Source organism: Leopardus geoffroyi, chromosome B3, assembly GCF_018350155.1.
Source record: "Leopardus geoffroyi isolate Oge1 chromosome B3, O.geoffroyi_Oge1_pat1.0, whole genome shotgun sequence".
NCBI classification, from domain to species: domain Eukaryota; kingdom Metazoa; phylum Chordata; class Mammalia; order Carnivora; family Felidae; genus Leopardus; species Leopardus geoffroyi.
In genome coordinates, this window is record NC_059337.1 from 34692501 (window position 1) to 34713951 (window position 21451).

At 43.5% G+C, this 21451-nt stretch overlaps 1 protein-coding gene across 3 annotated transcripts in view; it reads right to left on the reverse strand.

Annotated features, from left to right (window-relative positions):
* The window catches only part of THSD4 (thrombospondin type 1 domain containing 4), a 578933-nt gene that overhangs the window by 525078 nt on the left and 32404 nt on the right, over positions 1-21451 (reverse strand). For 2 of the 3 annotated variants that reach the window (XM_045449229.1, XM_045449231.1), the window contains one exon: positions 17481-17550. In XM_045449229.1, the coding sequence (XP_045305185.1) occupies positions 17481-17550 (70 nt within the window). Of the gene's footprint in view, positions 1-17480; positions 17551-17789; positions 17966-21451 lie in introns of those variants that run through there. The other variant, XM_045449230.1, reaches the window with a different exon arrangement.

Genomic DNA, 21451 nt, shown 5'->3' on the forward strand with positions numbered 1-21451 from the left:
AGTGATAAGCAGTACATTCCTTTGGCTGCAAAGAGCCAGGGAGCTTGTTTTCAAGGGCAGCCCTGAACAGAAGTGCTGAGAAGACTGTGTCCCCCTTCTCTATCTAAAGAAGCCCAAGAGACTGAAAAGAAGGAGGATATTTTAAAGAGGAGCCCCTCCTGCTAAGGAGGCCTCAGTAACGTTGTCCCGAAGGTTCCCAACATGTGGTTAAGAGGCACAAGGAAGAGGGAGCAGCGATCTTCAAAAACAAGCTTAGGGAGAAGGCTAACCAGGGGTTTCCTTAGAAAGTGGGCGGAGCCACATTGCTGCCTCTGCAGGAGAATTTTCCAGTCTAAACAGTGGGCAATTTTGTCCTCCAGGTGACACTGGGCAATGTCTGGAGACATCGTGGGTTGTCATAACTGAAGGAGCATCTTTCCAGCGTCTAGTGAATAGACACCAGGGATGCTGCTCAACTTCTAACGGTGCATAGGGCAGTCCCACAGCAAAGAATTGTCAGACCCCAAATACCAACAGTGCCAAGGCTAAGAAACTCTACGCTAGATAAATCAGGCTTGGGTAGAGATAGTGGCCATGACATTAGAAGGAAAATGCTTTGAGAAGAAGCATGTTTAGGTACCCAGCCTGAAGCACAAGGCAGCCCTTGGTCATAAAAACAGCAAACAATGATAATACCACTCATGTAGTATTTATTATGGCTCAGACAACATCCTAAACTCTTCATGTACGAGTCATAAAATCCTCTGAAACAACCTATGTGATAGGTACTATTATCATCCTCATTTTACAGATGACAAAACCGAGGCACTGGATCTGCCCAAGGTCCAGGATTAAGTAAGCAACAGATATCAACTAGGCAGGGATATCGACTAGGCAGGCTGGTTTCAGAGTCCAAGTTCACATAGCAGGCACTTGATAAGTGTTTGATGAGTTAATAGGAGGAAAACTGAACTTGGCCATGAGTAAAAACATGGACCGAATATATAAACAATACAAAGAGAACAGAATTATGAACAAAAGGATACTGACTTCTCAATTACTCCAAACGAACCAAGGGGTGAGCATCCTGTGGTGGGGAAGGAAGCCAGGGGGCATGTGAAGGCTCCACTTGTCAAATTCCTCCATCATTAAGAATCAGGTAGTTATCATCATCATTCCAAGAAGAAGGTGGGCTAAACATAGACACGAGGACAGTGGCCTAAAGACTTTACAGATAATCCCTGACCTACAATTTTTCAACTTTATGATGGTGTGAAAGAGATCTGCATTCAGCAACTTTATGATGGTGTGAAAGAGACACCCACTCGGTAGAAACTGTATTTTGAATTTTGATTTTGGATCTCTTCCTGGGCTAGGGATACGTGGCACAATTCTCTCTCATGATGGTGCACAGGGGCAGCGGTAGCTCGAGATCACAAGGATAAACAGCTGAGACACTTTACCACCGTTCTGCACCCAGACAACCATTCTGTTTTTCACTTTCAGAACAGTATTCAATAAATTACATGAGATATTCAACACTTTCTTATAAAATAGGCTTTGTGTTGGATGGTTTCTCCCAAATGTAGGCTAAAGTCGGTGTTCTGAGCACTTTAAGGTGGGCTAGGCTAAGCTACGACTTTTGGTAGGTTAAGTGTATTAAATGCATTTTCGACTTAGGATGGGTTTATTAAAACGTAACCCCATTGTAAGTCAAGGAAGATCTGTACTATGATTTGTTTTCTTTTCCAAAGACCAAGATTTGTGGCCTAAGTGATAAGTTATTCTGTCTGTCAAAACTTTGTTTTAACTGTAATCTGGCCTGGAAACATAACATAGTGGGGAATTTAGAAGTTATTTTAAAAACACCTTTTTATGGTTTGGATTTTGTATGTGTAAGTGTAGGAGGGAATGGAAATTTCAGGAAAAAAAATCAAAGTACATAAAATACTCATTTTTCTTAGAACCATTTATAGTCCCAAAGTGTCACTGTTAGGGTCAAAACACACACACACACACACACACACACACACACACACACACACAAATCTATTCTGTATAACTGTTTGTTTAGATAAGATCACATTTGAGATATGGGTATTAGTTTTTCAGACAATAATAACAAATTTATAAGGCATTTGTTTTTAAGTACTAGTACAAATGGAACTAGAAATTTCTAAAGGAAAGAATTTATAAACTTGGACTGTGTGTGTTTCTATGAAGCAGAAAAAAATACTTAGAACACAAGAAATATCCACAATATAGAAAACAAGGGGTTTTTGCCCCTGAACTTAGGGGTAATTAAATACCAAAAGAGTTATTTAAAGAAATCAGAAAAGGTGGTGTGTCATAGGGAAGGAACACTCAAAACTCAGTGGATATCATTTTTGCCATTTAAAATGTTGGGTGGAGGGGCGCCTGGGTGGCTCAGTCGGTTGAGCGTCCAACTTCGGCTCAGGTCATGATCTCGCGGTCCGTGAGTTCGAGCCCCGCGTCGGGCTCTGTGCTGACAGCTCCGAGCCCGGAGCCTGTTTCAGATTCTGTGTCTCCCTCTCTCTGCCCCTCCCCTGTTCATGCTCTGTCTCTCTCTGTCTCAAAAATAAATAAACGTTAAAAAATTTTTTTTTCGTAATAAAAATAAATAAATAAATAAATAAATAAATAAATATTAAAATTAAATGTTGGGTGGAAAAAAAATGTGGGGTGGTTGCCTCAGTTTCCCCAGCTTATATTATCTATCCCCAGTGTCTGCTTCCTCTGATGGTCCCTCAACATCTTCACAAACTTCTACAAACAGAATATGCAACCCAAGTTCTTCTTGGTCTTTTGTGTTTCATTTCTTGATTTGGAATTTTCCCTCAAGCTAACAATTCCTTTCAAATCTAGAGATGGAGGCATCTGAAGCACGCAAAGTTTCACAAAAATAGTCGAAGGCAGAGCTACCATGCTGGGGAGGAGGATGGCTAGGACTTCCTTCCAGTCTTCCTGGCACCAGGCAGGGACGGGTGATACCACGATGGCCAGCACCAAGATTGGAAGGATGAAAAACCAATTCGCGTTAAGTCAGCCAAGGACGGAGAAGGGCAAAGAGGTTCCCAAAGGCCAGGCAGGCCGCTCTGTCATGGTCAAGGAAGTCAGCAAGCATTAGCCAATACGAAAGCCAGGTTCCAGGCAGAATTGTTTATTCTATGTTCCACCATGCCACCTACCCGCAGGTAATAAACATACTCCAAAAAAAAAAAAAAAAAAAATCAGAGATCTGAAGGGGAATCCTGGCCCTACACAAGGAAGAGGCTAAAAGGCCAGCACGGCCCCCACTGTGCCCCCACTAAAACCTGAAGCTGTTTCTCTTTCTGCTACATTGCAAAGGGCTTTCCAAACACGAAGTCTTAGACTCGCAGCTCCATGTGTAACAGAAGCAAATTTGATTTTTCTGCCCTTGGACTTGAATCCACAAGATTTGGCACAGCATGAATTAGTGAACATTGACATTCTTCCCAGTCCTTAATAAGGTCTTTTTACTTTAATTTCTTCATTTCTCATAAGTAGAAATACTCTTAATTTTGCAGAAGCACTCAGTTATACTTAGACCATTGGAAACAGGAGGCCTGACGAATACCAGCTGGAAACAACACAGTGCCTGCTTTAGTCAGCTTGCAATTCTGGAAGGGTTCTGTGCAGGACACTCGCTAATGAGAGCGTGCCCTATGCTGTTCTTTGAAGAGCATCTTTGTTTCCTGGTTGCTCTCAAAGGATAATCCCACGCTGCTCCAAAGACTTCCATCACCAGTGCAGTTTGCTACACTGACTTGTCTCCTTCCCTTTCTCCCTCCTTTTATTTTTGTATTGAGGTATAACACACATAAAGTGCATAAAGTATGCTTATTATAAATATATGACTTTTTTTTTTTTTTACTTTGAAGTCCTAAATAACCACCACCTAGGTCAAGATGTAGAATATTTCCAACATCCCAGAAGGATTCCTCGTGCCCCTCACTGGTCAGTCTCACCCTGCCTCTGTTTGTATCCATTCTTCCGATTTAATTTTCACCACAAATTCACTTTGTTCTTGAATAAATATAAATGCAATCATACGGTAGGTACTTTTGTGTCCGGCATCTTCAGATCAACAAGAAAAATTTATTCAGTGAGTTCAGTGAATGAACCCATGTGAAGTTAATTCAGCTGTTGACTGTATCAGTTTAACAGCTTTATTGAGGTATAACTTACACACGATTAATTGCACATATTTGAAGGGTACAGCTTGATGAGATTACTCGTACACATTCACCCAAGAAACCATCACCATCGCCAAGATAATGCGCATATCCATCACCCCAAAAGTTTCTTTGTACCCCTGGGTTATTTTCCATCCCTCCCCTTCCCTTTATCCCCCACAAACACTGATATACTTTCTGTCATTACAGATTAGCTGACATTTTCTCGAAGTTTACATAAATGGAATAACACAGTATGTCCACTTTTTTGGATAGGTTCTTTCACTCAGCATACTTATACTGAGATATACGCATGTTCCGGCATGTATCCAGAGTGCATATCTTTCTACTGTGCAGTAGTATTTCTTAGTATGGATGAACTAAGATTTGTTTATTCACTCACCTGTTGATAGACATTTGCATGGTTTCCAATTAATGGCAAATAAAGCTGCTATGAACATTCATGAACAAGTCTCTGGATGCAAATTTCCTTTCCTCTTGGGTAAATATTGGACCATACGATAGGTACGCATGTAACTATTTAAGAAACTGCCAAATGGCTTTCCAAAGTAGTTTGCCATTTTTATATCCCACTAGCAGTGTATGAGGGAACCCGGTCCTCTACATCCCCATCGGGACTTGGTATGCTCAGTCTTTTTAATTTTTAGCCACTCTACTGGGTGTGTGGTCATATCTCACTACGGTTTCTGTATATTTCCCTAACGACGACTAAAGATGATTAGCATCTTTTCATGACCTTACTTGCCAACCATCTTCCTTGGTGAACGTTGTTTTTTCCTTACTATTGAGTTTTGGGAGTACCCTATATATACTGCAGAAAAGCCATTTATCAATTATATGATCTGTAAATATTTTCTCTCAGTGTGTGGTTTGTCGTTTCATTCTCTTAAGAGTGTCCTAGAACAGTAGAAGTTAGTAGTTTTGATCGTACATTGATGCATTTTAAATGTTAAACCAACCTTATTTTCCTGGAATAAAGCCCAGTTCCTTATCCATGATGTAGTACCATTTCCTATAATGCTGATTTCAATTTGCTAAAATTAATATTTAGAATTTTTGTATTGATGTTCACGATGGATAATCACCTATAGTTTTCTTGGAGTAGCTTTATTTGGCTTTGGTATGTAATGCTGCTCTCACAATGACTTAGGAAGTTTTCTTCCTCTTCAATTTTCTGGAAGAGTTTGTATAAAATTAGTATTATTTCTTCCTTAAATGTTTGTAAGAATTTACCAATGAAGACATCAGGACCTGGAGTTTTTGTTTTCTTTTTGCTTTTGTTTTTTGCAGGAAGGCTTTTAACTACAAATTCCATTTATTTAATTAATATAGAACTATCTTGTTAACCAACTTTGTCTCGAGTGAGCTATGGTAGTTTGCATCTTTCTAATAATTTGTCTTTTTCATCTAAGTTGTTGAATTCATAGCAATAAACGTATTCATAAGATTTCCTTATCATCCTGTTGCTGTATCTACAGAATCTATAGTGATAACACCACTCTGTCTCCTGATAACGGTAATTTGTGTCTTCATTCTTTTTTTCCCCCCTGATCACCCTGGTTCAAGATTTATCCATTTTATTGATCATCTCAATGAACCAGCTTCTGGTTTAAATGGTTTTCTCTATAGTTTCTCTGTTTCTATTTTTTAGTTCACTGCTTTGATCTTTATTAGTTCCTTTCTTCTTGGTTTGAGTTTAATTGCTCTTTTCCTAGTTGTTATGGTGGAAACAGAGGTCATTGATTTGAGGTCTATTTATCTTTATAGGTATTGAGTTACACAAGTTTCCTTCTAAGTGCTGTGTGAGCAGCATTCCATAATTTGTTATTTTGTGTTTTCAGTTTCATTCAAGTCAAAGTACTGTCTAATTTTCCTTTCATTTATTCTCTGACCCAAAGATCACTTTGAAGTGTGTTATTTTATTTCCAGATTTGGGGGGGATTTTCCAGATACCTTCCTGTTATTGATCTCTAATCAAATCCCATTGTGATCAGAGAACAAACTGTCTGCATCTTGAATCTTGTTATATTGAAACTTGTTTGATGGCCCAAAAAATGACCAAGAACAATTGGTAAGTGTTCTTCATGCCCCTGGAAAGAATGCATATATGATTTTGTTTGAGGGAATGTTCTACAAATGTCCACTAGGTCAAGTTGGTTGATAGTCATGGCCAAGTCTCCTATACCCTTTCTGATTTTTCTGTCCATATGTGCTATCAAATATTAGGAAGGAAGCACTGAAATCTCTGACTATACTTGTGGATTTGTCTGTTTCTCCTTGCAGTTACATCAGATTTTGCTTCAGTAATTTGAAGCACTATTCTTAGGTACATAAATATTTAAGATTATTATGTCCCTTGATAAATTGACTCCTCTTGTTATGAAATGACCCTCTTTATCCCTAGTAATATTCTTTGCTCCAAAATCTACTTTACCTGATGGTGACAGGGTCCCTCCAGCTTTCTTTTGACTGGTTTTAAGATGATCTCTCTCCATTCTTCACCTTTTAATCTATTTGTGCCTTTATGTTTAAGTGTATTTCTTGTAGACAGCATACAGGTGTGTGCCTTGTTTTTTTAATCCAATCTTTCAATCTCTGCCTTTTAGTTGAGGTGTTTTTGTGATTAATACAATCATATTTAAGTCTACCATCTTGCTATTTGTTTTTTCTAGTTGTCTCATCTGTTATTTGATTCTTTTTCCTCTTTTTCTGTATTCTTTTGAATTATTTGAAAATAATAATAATAATAAATTACATTATTTCCCTTTTTTTGACTGGTGTCACTTTAATGGTTGTTTTAGGGTTTACAGTATACATCTTTAACACATCAGTCTACCTTTAAGTAACATGATACCATTTTACATATGTTATAAGAACCTTATAATATTTCCATTTAGCCTCCTCTGGCATTTATACTAGTGTTGTTATACATTTTGCTTATACATATCCCCCAGATGTTATTTTTTATTTAAAGAGTCTATATTTAAGGGAGATTTAAATGTTTTAAAGCCTTATACATTTACCCACGTAGTTATCATTTCTGGTGCACTGCATTCCTTTGTAGAGGTCCATATTTCCATCTGATATCATTTTCGTTCTGCCTAAAGAACTTCCTGTAACAATTCTAGTGGTGCAATTTGTTAGTACAGCATCGGTATGTTTGACAAAATGTCTTTATTTAACCTTTATTTTTGAAAGATTTTTTTTTTCCTGGGTAGAGAATTCTAAATTGAGTTTTATTCTTTCAGTGCTTTAAAGATGTTGTTTCCCTGGGTGCCTGGGTGGCTCAGTCGGTTAAGCATCCGACTTCCACTCAGGTCATGATCTCATGGCTTGTGGGTTCGAGCCCTATGTCAGGTTCTGTGCTGACAGCTCAGAGCCTGGAGCCTGCTTCGGATTCTGTGTCTCCCTCTCTCTCTGCCCCTCCCCTGCTTGCACTGTCTCTCTCTCTCTGAAAAATAAACAATGTTTAAAAAAACGTTTTTAATTAAAAAAAATAAAGATGTTGTTTCCCTTACATGAGTGACAGGAGACAAGGAATCTGCTGTATCCCGATCTTTGTTTATGTGTGTGTAACCTGTCTCTCTTTTTATTTTAGGAGCTTCTGCATTTTTTTCTCTTCATTACTAGTTTTGAGCGACTTGATTATGGTGTGACTTGGTTCAATTTTCTTCATCTTCTAGTTCTTGGAGCTCACTGATATTCCTGAGTTCATAGTTTTCATATCTTTTCTGTCACTCCCCTCCCACCTCTTCTCCTTTTGGTATTCTAATTGCACATAGATAAGCCCACCTGAAGCTGTCCCAGAGCTCACAAATGCTCTGTTCATTTTTAAGATTCTTTTCTCATTCTATGTTTTATTTCAGAAAGTTTCTAGTGTTACATCATCAAGTTCATTTATCTTTTCTTTTTTTTTTTTTTTTTTCAACGTTTATTTATTTTTGGGACAGAGAGAGACAGAGCATGAACGGGGGAGGGGCAGAGAGAGAGGGAGACACAGAATCGGAAACAGGCTCCAGGCTCTGAGCCATCAGCCCAGAGCCTGATGCGGGGCTCGAACTCACAGACCGCGAGATCGTGACCTGGCTGAAGTCGGACGCTTAACCGACTGCGCCACCCAGGCGCCCCTCATTTATCTTTTCTTCTGCACTGCCAAATCTGCCATTAATTGCATCCAGCATATTTTTCACTTCAGACTTCGTCATTTTCAACCTGAGAAGTTTGACAAGGGCTTTTATATCTTCCATGGTTCTACTTAACGTTTTGAGTCTATGAAATACTGTCTTAATAACTTTTAATATCCTTCTTTACAAACACAAAAATCTGCATCAGTTCTGAGTTGGCTTCAACTGTTCTCTTTATGAAGAACGGTGCTGTTCTTCTGTTTGTGTGTGTGCCTGGTAATCTTTGACCAAATGTCAGACATCTCGAATTGTGCCTTTTTGGGTGCTAGATATTTTTATATTCCTATATTCGTGAGCTTTGTGCTAGAATAGTTAAGTTACTCAGCAACAGTTTGATCCTTTCCAGGAGTACTTTTACGATTTGTCAGGTAGGTCCAGAGCAACACAGAGTCTAGGGTCAATTATTTCCCCAGTACCGAGGCAAGAGCTTCCTGAGTGTTCTCTCCAACATCCCCTGGACTGGGAGTTTTTAAAATCTGGCTGCTGGCGGCGCCTGGGTGGCTCAGTCGGTTAAGCGGCCGACTTCGGCTCAGGTCATGATCTCACGGTCCGTGGGTTCAAGCCCCGCGTCGGGCTCTGTGCTGACAGCTCAGAGCCTGGAGCCTGTTTCGGATTCTGTGTCTCCCTCTCTCTGACTCTCCCCCTTTCATGCTCTGTCTCTCTCTGCCTCAAAAATAAATAAACGTTAAAAAAAATTTTTTTTAATAAAATCTGTCTGCTGAAAAGAGTCACTGTCTCTGGTGCTGTATGAGGGCTGGACACTGTTCCCTTCAATCGTTTCAGATGGTTCTTTTCCAGACTCAGGCTATTGGCTCGCATGCGTGTGCTCATTGGTCCTGTGTTGCACCCCTGAGGAGAACCCTTGGGGTCTCTGTGTCTTCCCTCACCATCGCTCCACTCTCTGGTACTCTGTCCTGCAGACTCTTGCCACCGTGGCCCCACTGGGCTCTCAAGTCCAGGTACGCAAATCAAGGAGTCCAACAAGTTCCGTCCGGGTCCCCGTTCCTTTCTCCACTCCAAGGGTAGGAAATGCTATCGAGGCAGTTAGCTGGGGAAATTTTAGGGTTCAACTCATTTGTTTCCCATCTCCAAGAAATCATTGTCTTATGCTGACCAATATCCACAGTTCTGAAACCACTGCTTCATATATGTTGTCTGGTTCTGTTTTGTTTTGGTTATTTCAGGGAGAAGGTAAAGGGGAAAACTTTCCTTTCCCTATTGCTCTATCTTGGCCATTTTGCTCTCGTTCTCGATGGGAGGGTAAATCCAACACCTATGGTTTCATCTTGGCTGGAATCAGAAGTTTATTTTTTTTTTAATTTTTTTTTTTACATTTATTTATTTTTGAGACAGAGAGAGACAGAGCATGAACAGGGGAGGGGCAGAGAGAGGGGGGGACACAGAATCGGAAGCAGGCTCCAGGCTCTGAGCCATCAGCCCAGAGCCTGACGCGGGGCTCGAACTCACGGACCGCGAGATCGTGACCTGAGCTGAAGTCGGACACTTAACCGACTGAGCCACCCAGGCACCCCAGAAGTTTATTTTTTAATTGTTATTTAGTGTTACCTTGTATGGAGATACTATATTTAGCTATCCATTCTGTGGATGCATAAGGCTTTTTGCATTATTTCAAATTTTGAGCTATTGTAAATGAAACTAACTGCTTGTAACATTTTTATGCATACGTTTTGGTAGATACAGACACTCATTTCCCTTAGGTAAATACTTAGGAGTAGAACAGCCAGGTTTTTGAACAGGTATATGGCTAGCTTTAAGAGATTGTGCAAAACAGTTTCCAAAGGGGGCCATGGTTTTAAACTCCCACCGGCATCACCTGGAAGTGCCAGTAGCTCCCATTCTTCATGAGCACTTGGTACTCTCAGCGTTTCTCATATTAAAGCTATTCCGGTGATATCCCATCTTAATTTGCATTTCCCTAAGGACTAATGACTTTGATTGATCACCTTTTCGTATGCTTATTGACCAGCCCAATATCCTCTTACATGATGTATTCAAGTCTTCAGTCCATTTTAAAGTCCGATTGCTTAACTTTCTTAATGATCACTACAGGATTTTTTTAACATGACCCTTTTGTCAAATATATTATGGTCAATATGCTCACCTGTTTAGGGCATATCTTTTCGCTCTTTTTTTTTTTTTTTTTTATGGTGTATTTTCATAAACAAAAGTCATCGATTCCAGGGTAGCTCAATTCTTTTGGTGTCTTGTTTGAGAAACTGCCAGTGCAACTCATACGGATATATTTTTTTAAGTTTATTTATTTTGAGAGAGAGAGAGAGAGAACACAAGCAGGGTTGGGTCAGAGATAAGGAGAGACAGAATCCCAAGCAGACTCCACACCATCAGCACCGAGCCCGACGTGGGGCTTGAATCCACGAACGGCAAGATCATGACCTGAGCCGAAGTCAGACACTCAACCCACTGAGCCACCCAGGTGCCCCTAATGTAGATATTTTCATGTTTCCTTCTAAAAACATTATGATTTTTTCCTTTCTTCTCCTTGAATACAGCTGCAACGGTATGAGAAATGTTACACAGCTCATCTTCTTTTTGCCCTTCTATCGGCTTTCTGTTCAACATCCAATCGTATGACACTGTCTAGAGGCAATTCGAAGGCATTGGCTGCACATCTTACTACATTAATAGTAGGTCCTAAACCCATCACAAGGTCCCCTGCTGTTCACATTGTGACTTGCTAATCAGTTAGCAAAACAAATATTTTACTTCACCCTTACTTCTTTCTACAGTGTCTCTGTTCTTTTTGTTTGAAAGCTTCTATAAATAACAGGTTGAAGAGCTGGGGGCCCAAGGGGTGAGCTTTTATTTCCTTCTAGTTTTTCATTGTTTTCTAAATTCTTTATAATGCACGTGCATACTTTTAATTTAAAAAGTAAACTTAAAAAAAAAAACTCATTGAGCAGTTGTGAGTTAGGTATACGTATGTTTTTTCGTTTGTAGGAAAAAACATGTTTCGCAGCTCTTTCCTAAACAGATGATGTTGACTATACATATTACGACTTAGAAAAGCAACTTGCTCAGTCAGTGTCTGTTGGGAAGACAGTAAAACAGTTTCATTAACTTAAAAGCTTTCTACAATCTACACAGTTTCCCTTATTAATAACATATGATTTTGATTAAAATCTCGGTCAAGTTTTTTTTTTTTTTTTTTTCCCTGCTCTTGGTCTTACCTTATCTGCAAATGAAGCCACAGAAAGTTTTAAAAATATAATCATTTGCCAAGGGTCATTAACAATTACCAAGAATAGAGGTTGAGCAATCCTTTGTGATAGTGTCCTTGCTGCAGGAGGAAGAGGAAGACAGCTGGATAGAAATACCTGGGGGCACCTGGGTGGCTCAGTCAGTTAAGCGTCTGACTTCGGCTCAGATCACGATCTCATGGTTCACGAGTTCGAGCCCGGCATTGGGCTCTGTGCTGACAGCTCAGAGCCTGGAGCCTGTTTCGTATTCTGTATCTCCCTCTTCTCTCTGCCCCTCCCCTGCTCGTGCTCTGTCTCTCTTTCTCTCTCTCAAAAATAAATAAACATTTAAAAAAAAAAAAAAAGTACCTGAAAAGGGTTACTTACACTCTGCCCCGGTGTCTGCTTTTCCCGCACTATTGTGGGACAATTTTTACAGAGATGTATCCAGTCACCCGAGCCGCATTTAGAAAAGCATAGTTTGCTTGACAGCATTTACAAATCACGTCTTTTCCGCAGAATAACTTACACTGCAGAAATGCTTCCATATGCTAAGGTTGGACTTGCTATTGTAATGAAGAAGAGAGATGTCTTCAAGCGGGTAGTTTTCACATACATACTAAACTGCCACATGCACAGATTAGTAATGCTGTCCCTTAAGAGTTTACCATAAATGGTTTTCTAATTCTTTCTGCCGTTCTCTGCCACAGACTGGGAGTGGATTTTGCCCCAAAACAATGGGCCAGCAGGACTTCAATTATGATTTATCTAAGCAACGAAAGCAATTCGATAGCAATCATAATTCCTACGTTTTAATGAAAGAATACACTTTTTCTCAAATCTTTTGTGTTCCTTACGAGTTCCAGGAGGAGACAACTTCCAACTTCAAATTCCAAAACACGTATACTCGTAGTTATCTCCTCTCTACATGACTTTAGAGTGGTGGTCTGCAAAGTGGGAACCATGGCCCAAATCCAGCTAACCACCTGTTTTTATAAATAAAGCTTTATTGGAACAGAGTTATGCACATTCAGTTACCTATGGTCTATGGCCGCCTTTGTGCCGCAAAAGCAGAGTTGAGTAGTTATGACGGTAACTTTGTACCCCAGAAAGCCCAACATATTCACAACTGGTCCTTTATAGGAAAAAAAAAAAAATCTGACCCCTGTTTTAATAAGTACCTTCTTATTTCTCACACTGCAGAAATAAACGGACGCTACCATTGCCAGTACTGCTGCCAGGATTTTTAGGACATAAGCAGGCAGGATGACAGTCACAGCCCCACAAAGCTCTGATAAGACACCAAGAAGAAATTCAACACCCAAGAAAGCATTGAATCTTTTCTTTAGGGTGGATGACAATGACCTTGGCAGCCAAAATGCATATAATTATATTTGAGAACTGTCCTAAAATGTATGTTCTCCAAGTAATCTATAAATGATTCTAAAAAAGTTTTTTTTTTAATCTTTCTACTACAAAGTTCTTAAGAATATTTTGAGGCGGTACCATATGCCAAGATGGGATACTTTTCACTCAATTTTAAAATGCAACATTCCAGGGGCGCCTGGGTGGCTCAGTCGGTTAAGCGTCCGACTGCAGCTCAGGTCACGATCTCACGGTCCGTGAGTTCGAGCCCCGTTGTCGGGCTCTGGGCTGATGGCTCAGAGCCTGGAGCCTTCTTCTGATTCTGTGTCTCCCTCTCTCTCTGCCCCTCCCCTGTTCATGCTCTGTCTCTCTCTGTCTCAAAAATAAATAAAAACGTTAAAAAAAATTTTTTAAATAAAAATAAATAAATAAAATGCAACATTCCAAAGCAACTCATAAACCTTTTTTTTTTTTTTCATTTCCCAGAGCATGTACTTTAAGAAAAATGAAGGCAATACTGATTTGTGAACCTTTTGTTCAGGTACGCACAGGCAAATGTGCACATGTGCTCCCTCTCTTGCTCTCTCTCTCATCAGGCTAACTTGAAAAATTGAGAGAAACAGCAAAGTAAATTGACCATTCATAAAATATTTTCAGTTATGATGGTCTGTTTTAGCAACAACAACAACAAAACACCAGAAAATTGATTCAACTATTAGAATTAATAGCCCTGACAGTTCCAAACAGTAATAAATAATATAACTTAATAATGAAAAGACAGTTGTCTTAGTCCATTCCAGCTGCTATAACAAAAATACCATAGACTCAGTGGCTTATGAACAATGCACATTTAGTTGTCACAGTCCTGGAGGCTAGGATGTCTGAGATTAAGGGGCCGGAGGATTTGGTGTCTAGGAGAGCTCATTTCCTGGTTCATGACAGCAGGTAGGAGAGCTCATTTCCTGGTTCGTGACAGCAAGTTTCTCACTGTGTCTCCACCTAGCAGAAGGGGCAAGAGATCTCTCTGGGATCTCTTTTATAAGGGACTAATCGTCTTAGGACTGAATCACCTCCCAAAGGCCCCACCTCCAAATACCATCACACTGGGGATTCAGTTTCAACGTATGAATTTGGGGGGGGAGGAGGGGGGACACATTCAGTCTATTGTATTCCATCCTGGTCCTCCAAAATTCATGTCTTTCTTGTATGCAAGACATCTTGTATGCATCGTCCAAATAGCCCTCAAATTCGTAACTGGTTCCAGCATCAACTTTGAAGTCTAGGTCCAGTCCTATCTAAATATCAACCTAAATCAGATATGAGCGAGGCTCAGGTATGATTTGTCCTGAGGCAGTCTGCTCTCCAACTGTGAACCTGCGAAGTCAAGCATGTTATGTGCTTCTGAAATACAACGGCGAGACAGGCACAGGACAGGCATTCTCATTCCAGATGGGAGAAAGAAGAAAGGAGAAAAGACGGACAAGGCCTAAGCAAGTCCAAAACCCAAGGAGGCAAATTCCATTAGACCTTAAGCCTCAAGAATAATCCTCTTTGCCTTGATACTCTGCTCTCCAGACTCAGTGGGGCAGTGCTCCTGCCCAAGCTTTGCTGGGCTAGGTTGAGGCCCCATGGCTCCTGGCTGCCCTGTCCTCACTGTGGCTCTCCAAGGTTAGCACCTGGGACCATGGCTTTGCTGGGAGGCCTTGTCTTTTGAAATCAAGATGGAGGCAGCCATGCCCCCAAGCTCTGCCAGGCACAGCCCACGCCTTACCGGGCCGCTGGAACAGCACCTGGGGCAGCCAAGGAAAGAGTGCTGGCAAGTGAGGTGGTCCAGGGAGAGTCAGGCACAAGCAAAGCCTTCTTTGCATTCTTCCATTGTCTTGGAAAATGGTTCCTGGCTTCTTTGAGATGGCTGACTAATCCCCCTATCAGTCGTCTCTTGGCCACACCCTACGTGTTCTCTCCTGAGGGCTTTCTCATTCTCTTCAATACGCATACGGATACGCTCAGAATTTTCCAAATCTTTAAGTTCTGTGCTCTGCTTCCTTTCCGATTAACAATTCCATCTTTGAGCCGTTTCTCTTTTTTCACATTTTACTAGAAGCAGTAGAGACAAACCAGGCCACTCCTTCAACACTTGGCTTCAAAATCGCTTCAGCTAAATCTCTAATTTCATCTCTTGCAAGTTCTACCTTCCACAAAACACTAGAACCCGAACACAATTTCTTTCAAGTGTTTGGCCACTTTATTATTATTTTTTTTTCAACGTTTTTATTTATTTTTTTTTGGGACAGAGAGAGACAGAGCATGAACGGGGGAGGGGCAGAGAGAGAGAGAGGGAGACACAGAATCGGAAACAGGCTCCAGGCTCCGAGCCATCAGCCCAGAGCCCGACGCGGGGCTCGAACTCACGGACCGCGAGATCGTGACCTGGCTGAAGTCGGACGCTTAACCGACTGCGCCACCCAGGCGCCCCTATGTTTGGCCACTTTATAACCGGCACAGCCTGTCCTGCAGTTTCCAGTAACATGTTCCTCACTTCCGTCTGAGGCCCCAACCTTCACTAACCACATTCCACCATCTTTCTGTTCAGGATCATTGTTCTCTGAGTAGAGTGAGGCTTTCCCTACAGCCCTCCTCTTCCCTTTCTGAGCTCGTACCAGAAACACCCTTAAAAGTCCACTCATGGCCTCTTCTAGAATGCACCCCCATCTTCCAGTCTCTGCCCACAACCCAGTTCCGAAGCCACCTCACCAAATTTAGCCATTTGTCATAGCAGCACCCCTGCTACTCGGTGCCCATTTTTGTCTCAGTCGGTTCGAGGCTGCTACAAGAAGGTACCATAGACTGGGTGGCTGATAAACAATGGAAATATATTTGTCACACTTCTGGAGGCTAGAAATCCAAGATCATGGTGTCTTGTTCCGGGTGGCAGACTTCTTATTGTACCCTCACGTGGCAGGCAGCAAGCTCCCTCCTGACTCTAATGAGGGCACTAACCCCATTCGTCAGGGCTCTCCCTCCCCATACCTAAGCACCTGCCAAAGGCCCCACCTGCAAATACCATCATGTTGGATACTAGGTTTCAACATGTGAATCTGAAGGGGACGCGAACATTTAAACTATAGTAGTTGTCCTTTCTGATTTCTTGCAATTATGAATGGGGATGATGCAGTGGAGTGAGGGAGGTTTAAATCTCCAAGTGACTCTAAAAAAATGATGCTTAGAGCTCAGCCAGATTTTCTATTCGTTCCTTCAACCATTCATTCAACCAATCAGTCATCCGACAAGTATTTTATTGAGCACCTACAACACACCAGGCTATATTCCAGGAGCCGGGAAGATGGAAGTCTCATGGAGCCGACAGCCTAGTCGGGGATACAGTACAATACAGGATCATATCTGGCCCAGAAAAACAAAGCCAGAACATAATGCACAGACCTGAAGGAAGTTAAACTATTCAGACAAGAACATCAAGAATCCTGCCTGAAGGGTCACATCCAGGCAAACCCTTGCACATACGTCTTGTCCGCTCCCCACCCTCCTGGACTTCCCCTATGAAACCCCTCTCTCAGGAAAGGTTCGAACCAAGTCAGTCACACTTCGATACAGATGCCTGACCCACCATTCCTCTCAGAAGTGTCTGCATTTCATGACGTGTAGACATGAGGAGTTCCTAGGCAGCAGGAAGGGATTTTAAGCACCTTCGCAGGGTCGTGCATCTGTTTCTAAGGAAACATTTATCTGTTGTAGGAGCAGCATTTGGCCTGTTTAGGCAGCAGTGAATAATCCATTTGCTGTGAAACACACAGAGCCTGAAGGGAAGCATGCTTGATACTCTCTGCCCCCTCCAGATGCCCCGTCCACCCTTCTCCGTCCAGCCCTGTTGCCTAGGAGGCTGGCCTCTGAGGACTGCACCGAGGGGCTTTTTTCTTTTTTGTGCGGTTCAGTTAAGGGGAGTCCCCAGCTGGAAATGGAGAAGGGGAGGAAAAGAGAGGGCCAGATCCTTATTTCTCTGCTCCCTCCCTGCCTGGCTGCTGGCTGGCAGGGGCTGTGTCCCCCTCCCAAAGATCGCGGCTCCCAATTAGGGTCCCCTCGCATACCTACAGCGACAGCTTTAGCTGGAGCTCTCTCTCATCATCTCTGCACACCGCCCCTGCAGGTGCCCCTCGAAGGGGTAAAAGGTCCATGCTGGTGTTCCACCACACCTAGATGGTAGTCTCCTCCCTGCCCTCTCCCTCGCAGCCCCATTCTCAAGGACACAGCCAGCAACAGCAGCGATGCTCTCAGATCAGACGCCGACTCTGGGCACCAGCTTCATTTGTAAGCTCCAAGGCTTAGGAGGGACAGGAGAACTGGTGAACATTCTATAAATGGTGCTTCCTCTCGAGCTTAGCGGTGACTCACCTCCAAACAGAACCAAACTCAGGGCAGTTACCGGAGTGACCCCAGCCCCTTGTGCAGAGAGGCAAAGCCTCTGAGCCGCCATGGCTTACCTTTCTGTGTTCAGTGGAGGGCTGTGGGCAGACCAGCTGGAATCCAAGCAGCAGGAGGGAACCCAGGACACTGAGAAGGAAAAACAGCAACAGGCAGGGCTGTGAGTATGTTCCAGGAAGCAGCATCCAGCTGAAGGCAGCAGCTCTGCCCCATCGCTGGAAGGGAGAGAACAGTCCAAGCCGGGCCCCGGGGACGTGACCCAGTGAAGGTGCACAGGGCCAGCAGCCTCGTGGGAGGGGAGGCAGCACGGGGCTGTGGGCTCGGCCAAGGCACGGGGCAGATCTGGGATCAAACCCTCTACCACTTACCAGCAGGGTTTCTGGGTCAGGATATGTAACCTCCTGAGCCTCAGTCTCCTCCCGTGGAAGATGGGGCGGCGGACACAGAGAAAGTGCTAGTGCGTGCGTGGTCCCACTGGAGCTGGTAAGGTCAGGCTGGGGCTCTGAGCCTGGCCAGGGAAGCCCCTCTCCAACACGCCCTGCTTCCCTGGGAGCCTTTCCTCTGCTCGTCCTCGGCCCTTTCGTGTCACATATGTTCTCCATGGGCGGGATTAGCTGCGTTAAGCCTGACTGTCACCAGCCCTGATTAGGACTTGTCATCAAATAAAGGGAAGGTATGAACAGGAGCCAGCTGGCCCTGAGACAGCATGGTGTGCTAGGAGAGATGACGCTTTGGATTCAAACACATCGAGGCTGGAATCCCAGCCCCACCATCCCCACGTGGGGGATTCCGGGCAAGCCGATGTCTCTGACTCCCCACATTCTCACCTTCTGTACGGATCACAGAAGACGACAGAGGTGAAAGCACCCACACAGCGAGTTAATCACAGGAGACACAAGCACTGTCAGTTCATTTAAATCCCCAAAGTCCCTTGACTTGAAATCAGCCATGGCCTTGCTTTGAGCATCCCTGTAAAAAGGCCCCTTGTCCTACTTAGCTGTCTTCTGAATCCTTTTTTAAGATTTAACCCCGAGGACAGTTAAGTGACCCAGTGGTTCTCAACCTTTTTGAGGCTTCCAACACAACTGTGAGATGTGAAACACTGCCCCCGGTCCGAGCGAAACTCACCGTGTGGAGTCACTGATGCGGACATTAAGAACCTCTCGGGACGTGGAGGTTAGGGCTGGTGGAGTTAGAGAAGAGAAAGCTCCCCACCGTCTCTAAGTATCTTCAATTCTACCCTAAGTCCCTCTTTGTATGAAATCAGCCAGACCCTAGCAGACCACCCAGAATACCTGTGGACAGACCGGCCAGAGACAGCAACGGGACGGGAAGCCGGGCGAAGGGATACGGAACGAGGTGTCAGATACATCCTTGTCATTGTTGTCTCAGAGTTGCAGCCAAGGCCCCAGAGCTGAGGGCCAAGAGCATTTATTACATATGTACGCACACATTTCAAAAAAGAGGGGCTGCATCGTCTGTTCGGGACCAGAAAAGGAAGTGTCCCCTCTGCCCCGCCCCTGTTCCACGTTGTAGCCCCTCACCACCTCCACCTGTACAGGGAGAAACTGAAGACTGAGACAAGTTTGCCCTGCGTGGATTTCTTCGAATATTTACACAGAAGTGCTGAGCACAGCCCCCTACTCTCCTCCTGTAGGAGAGGAAAACCTGGGGCTCTCTCCCAAGCCAAACAAGGAGGACTACCGTTTAGAGAGCTTTATCTGAGACCCCAAGTTCAGGTTATAAGGACTGGTGCCAGATTCTCCCCCAAAACCTAGCTGGGGTGTCTAGGAGGGCAGAGTGGACAGAGTGGGCTGGAAGGGGAACAGCCCGTATTTCTACAGCAAGCAGGGCCAGAAGATGCGGGCTTTTTCCCATCAACTGTATACAGGCACGGTGGAAGGCTGGGCTTAGGTTGCCTAGAAAGGACCTCATCGAAGGCTGCTAGCCGGGTTAGGCCATGATGTGTGGCGGGTACCTGTGGAGTACAGGAGCTAGGAGGAGGGTCATAAGGGCATGTGCAGCAGGCGACCCCCAAGTGAGGAGGAAGTCCTCCAAAGGACCAGCCCTGAGATCCGACCTGAGGGCAGCAACACCAGATCACCAAGGGCACCGCGCCCATGGAAAACCTTTGCCCCCTACCTCTCCCTGGCTCCACCCAGGAGCCGCTAACAATGGCAGGGGGAGGGGCTGGGAAGAGAACTGGGCGTGCGGTGTGAAGAAACCAGCCACGCCCCCTCTTTCTGCTACAGGTGTCTGAGGCCCCTCCCAGTCCGCGGAGAGGAGAGACTCTGCGGGAGGAAAGATATTACCAATCAATGAGAGACTGAAATTCTTCAAGCTGACTAGACTTCCTTTATAACGTAGCATATCTATATACAAAATCTTTTCAAGCAGGGTGTCTATCCAGAAAAATAGGGTATGAAATCAGTCGCGAAGAGAATCAAAGAGTTGGTTTACGACATGCTTGAGGATCTAGGCCAGGGCTGTCCAACGGAATTTTCTACAATGATGGAAATGTTCTATTTCTGCACTAGCCAACGTACATGGATCTGTGCTGTTCAGCAGGCACGCGGGGCGCTGGTGGTGCAGGTCTAGGTGGTGAAGTTACTCATGTCGTAGATTCATACCAAAAACTACTGAAGGAAAACCAGAGCTAAAGCTTCTAAAAGAACGGCCATTCGACCAATGAAGCCATCCCCTCCCACACATACACACAACTTTTCTGGGCTTTTTGATACTTGAAAACGACACTGCTCATTAACCTGCACCCAACTAGAAAACTGCCCAAGAGGTCCTCCAGCCACAAGGCAGGGGCATCTAAAAAATGGGTGTGAACATGCTGGAAGGAAGAGAACAGGTATTTTCTAGCTACATCCTTAGTGGATCCAGTTTGTCCTCCAAACCAAGGAACACACGCATCACGACGAGGGAGTCCCCGCTCCTTAGTTACACAACCTTGGCCAAATCATCCCCATACCTGTTTCCTCATTGGGAAAATGGGAATAATATGACCTGCCCTGTCTACCTCAAATGAGCCACTGCCTGTCATGAACTCGCACCTACAACCCTGAATCGTAGTAACATGTTCTGGCACTGTTTACTCGTTTAAAAAAGAAAACCAGATGGGCGTGGTTTTGTTAAAAACAAAACCAAAAACAAACAACAGCTCCATAAATGTGTTACACCTCAGCCCAAGCCACATATTTGCGATGCAGTCGGGAGCCCTTCTGCACAACTACTCATCCCAGGCTGCCCTTCCCCGACTTAGAGGAGGGAAGATTCTGGGTCATTCCAAGATGCCTGGTCAACTCTACTCCCAGATACTTCTACAGCTCGTTCCCTCCCCTCTTTCAGGTGTCTGCTCAAAGCTGTCCCTTCTCCATAACGCCCTCCCAGCCTGTACAGAAGAACCTTATTTTTCTCCACAGCACTGACTATCGCACAGACTGCATCTTCATTCCTTGAAATCTCCCTCTCCACCCACTAGAACAGAAGCTCCGTGAGATCAGGCAGTTGATTTTGTCACTCCTTTATTCCCCGGCATCTAGCAGAGTGTCTTCTATACAGAAAAAGCTTAATTTAGTGAATTGACGAATGATGTCACATCATCTTGACAACCTATGAAATCTCAAGATAGATGGAAATAGTGTGAATTAACATATTCAAAAATGCCCAAAGTCACTTTGGAAGGTTTTAGAAGTTATTCTATGAAGGCTTTATAAAAATCAGCCGTGCTTTTGAATTTCCGCATGATGCCCCCCAAATTTACTCTCCTAGGATCGACACGAGGTATGGCAGCAAAATGTTTGCCAGTGCCTCTTGGTGTAAAAATGCAACTCAAATTATATTTAGATGTTCAAATACTTCTTTTCTTCATTGAGCTGGGTCCTCGTGAAGTTAAATACATAGGGGTACCCAATAAAATTCATTCTGGAATAAAATCTTAGTTATTAAATGGGCTCTGCTCTGAATGGAATAGAATAAATTCCCCCAGAGGGGAAATTATTCTTTGGGCTGTAATAACAGC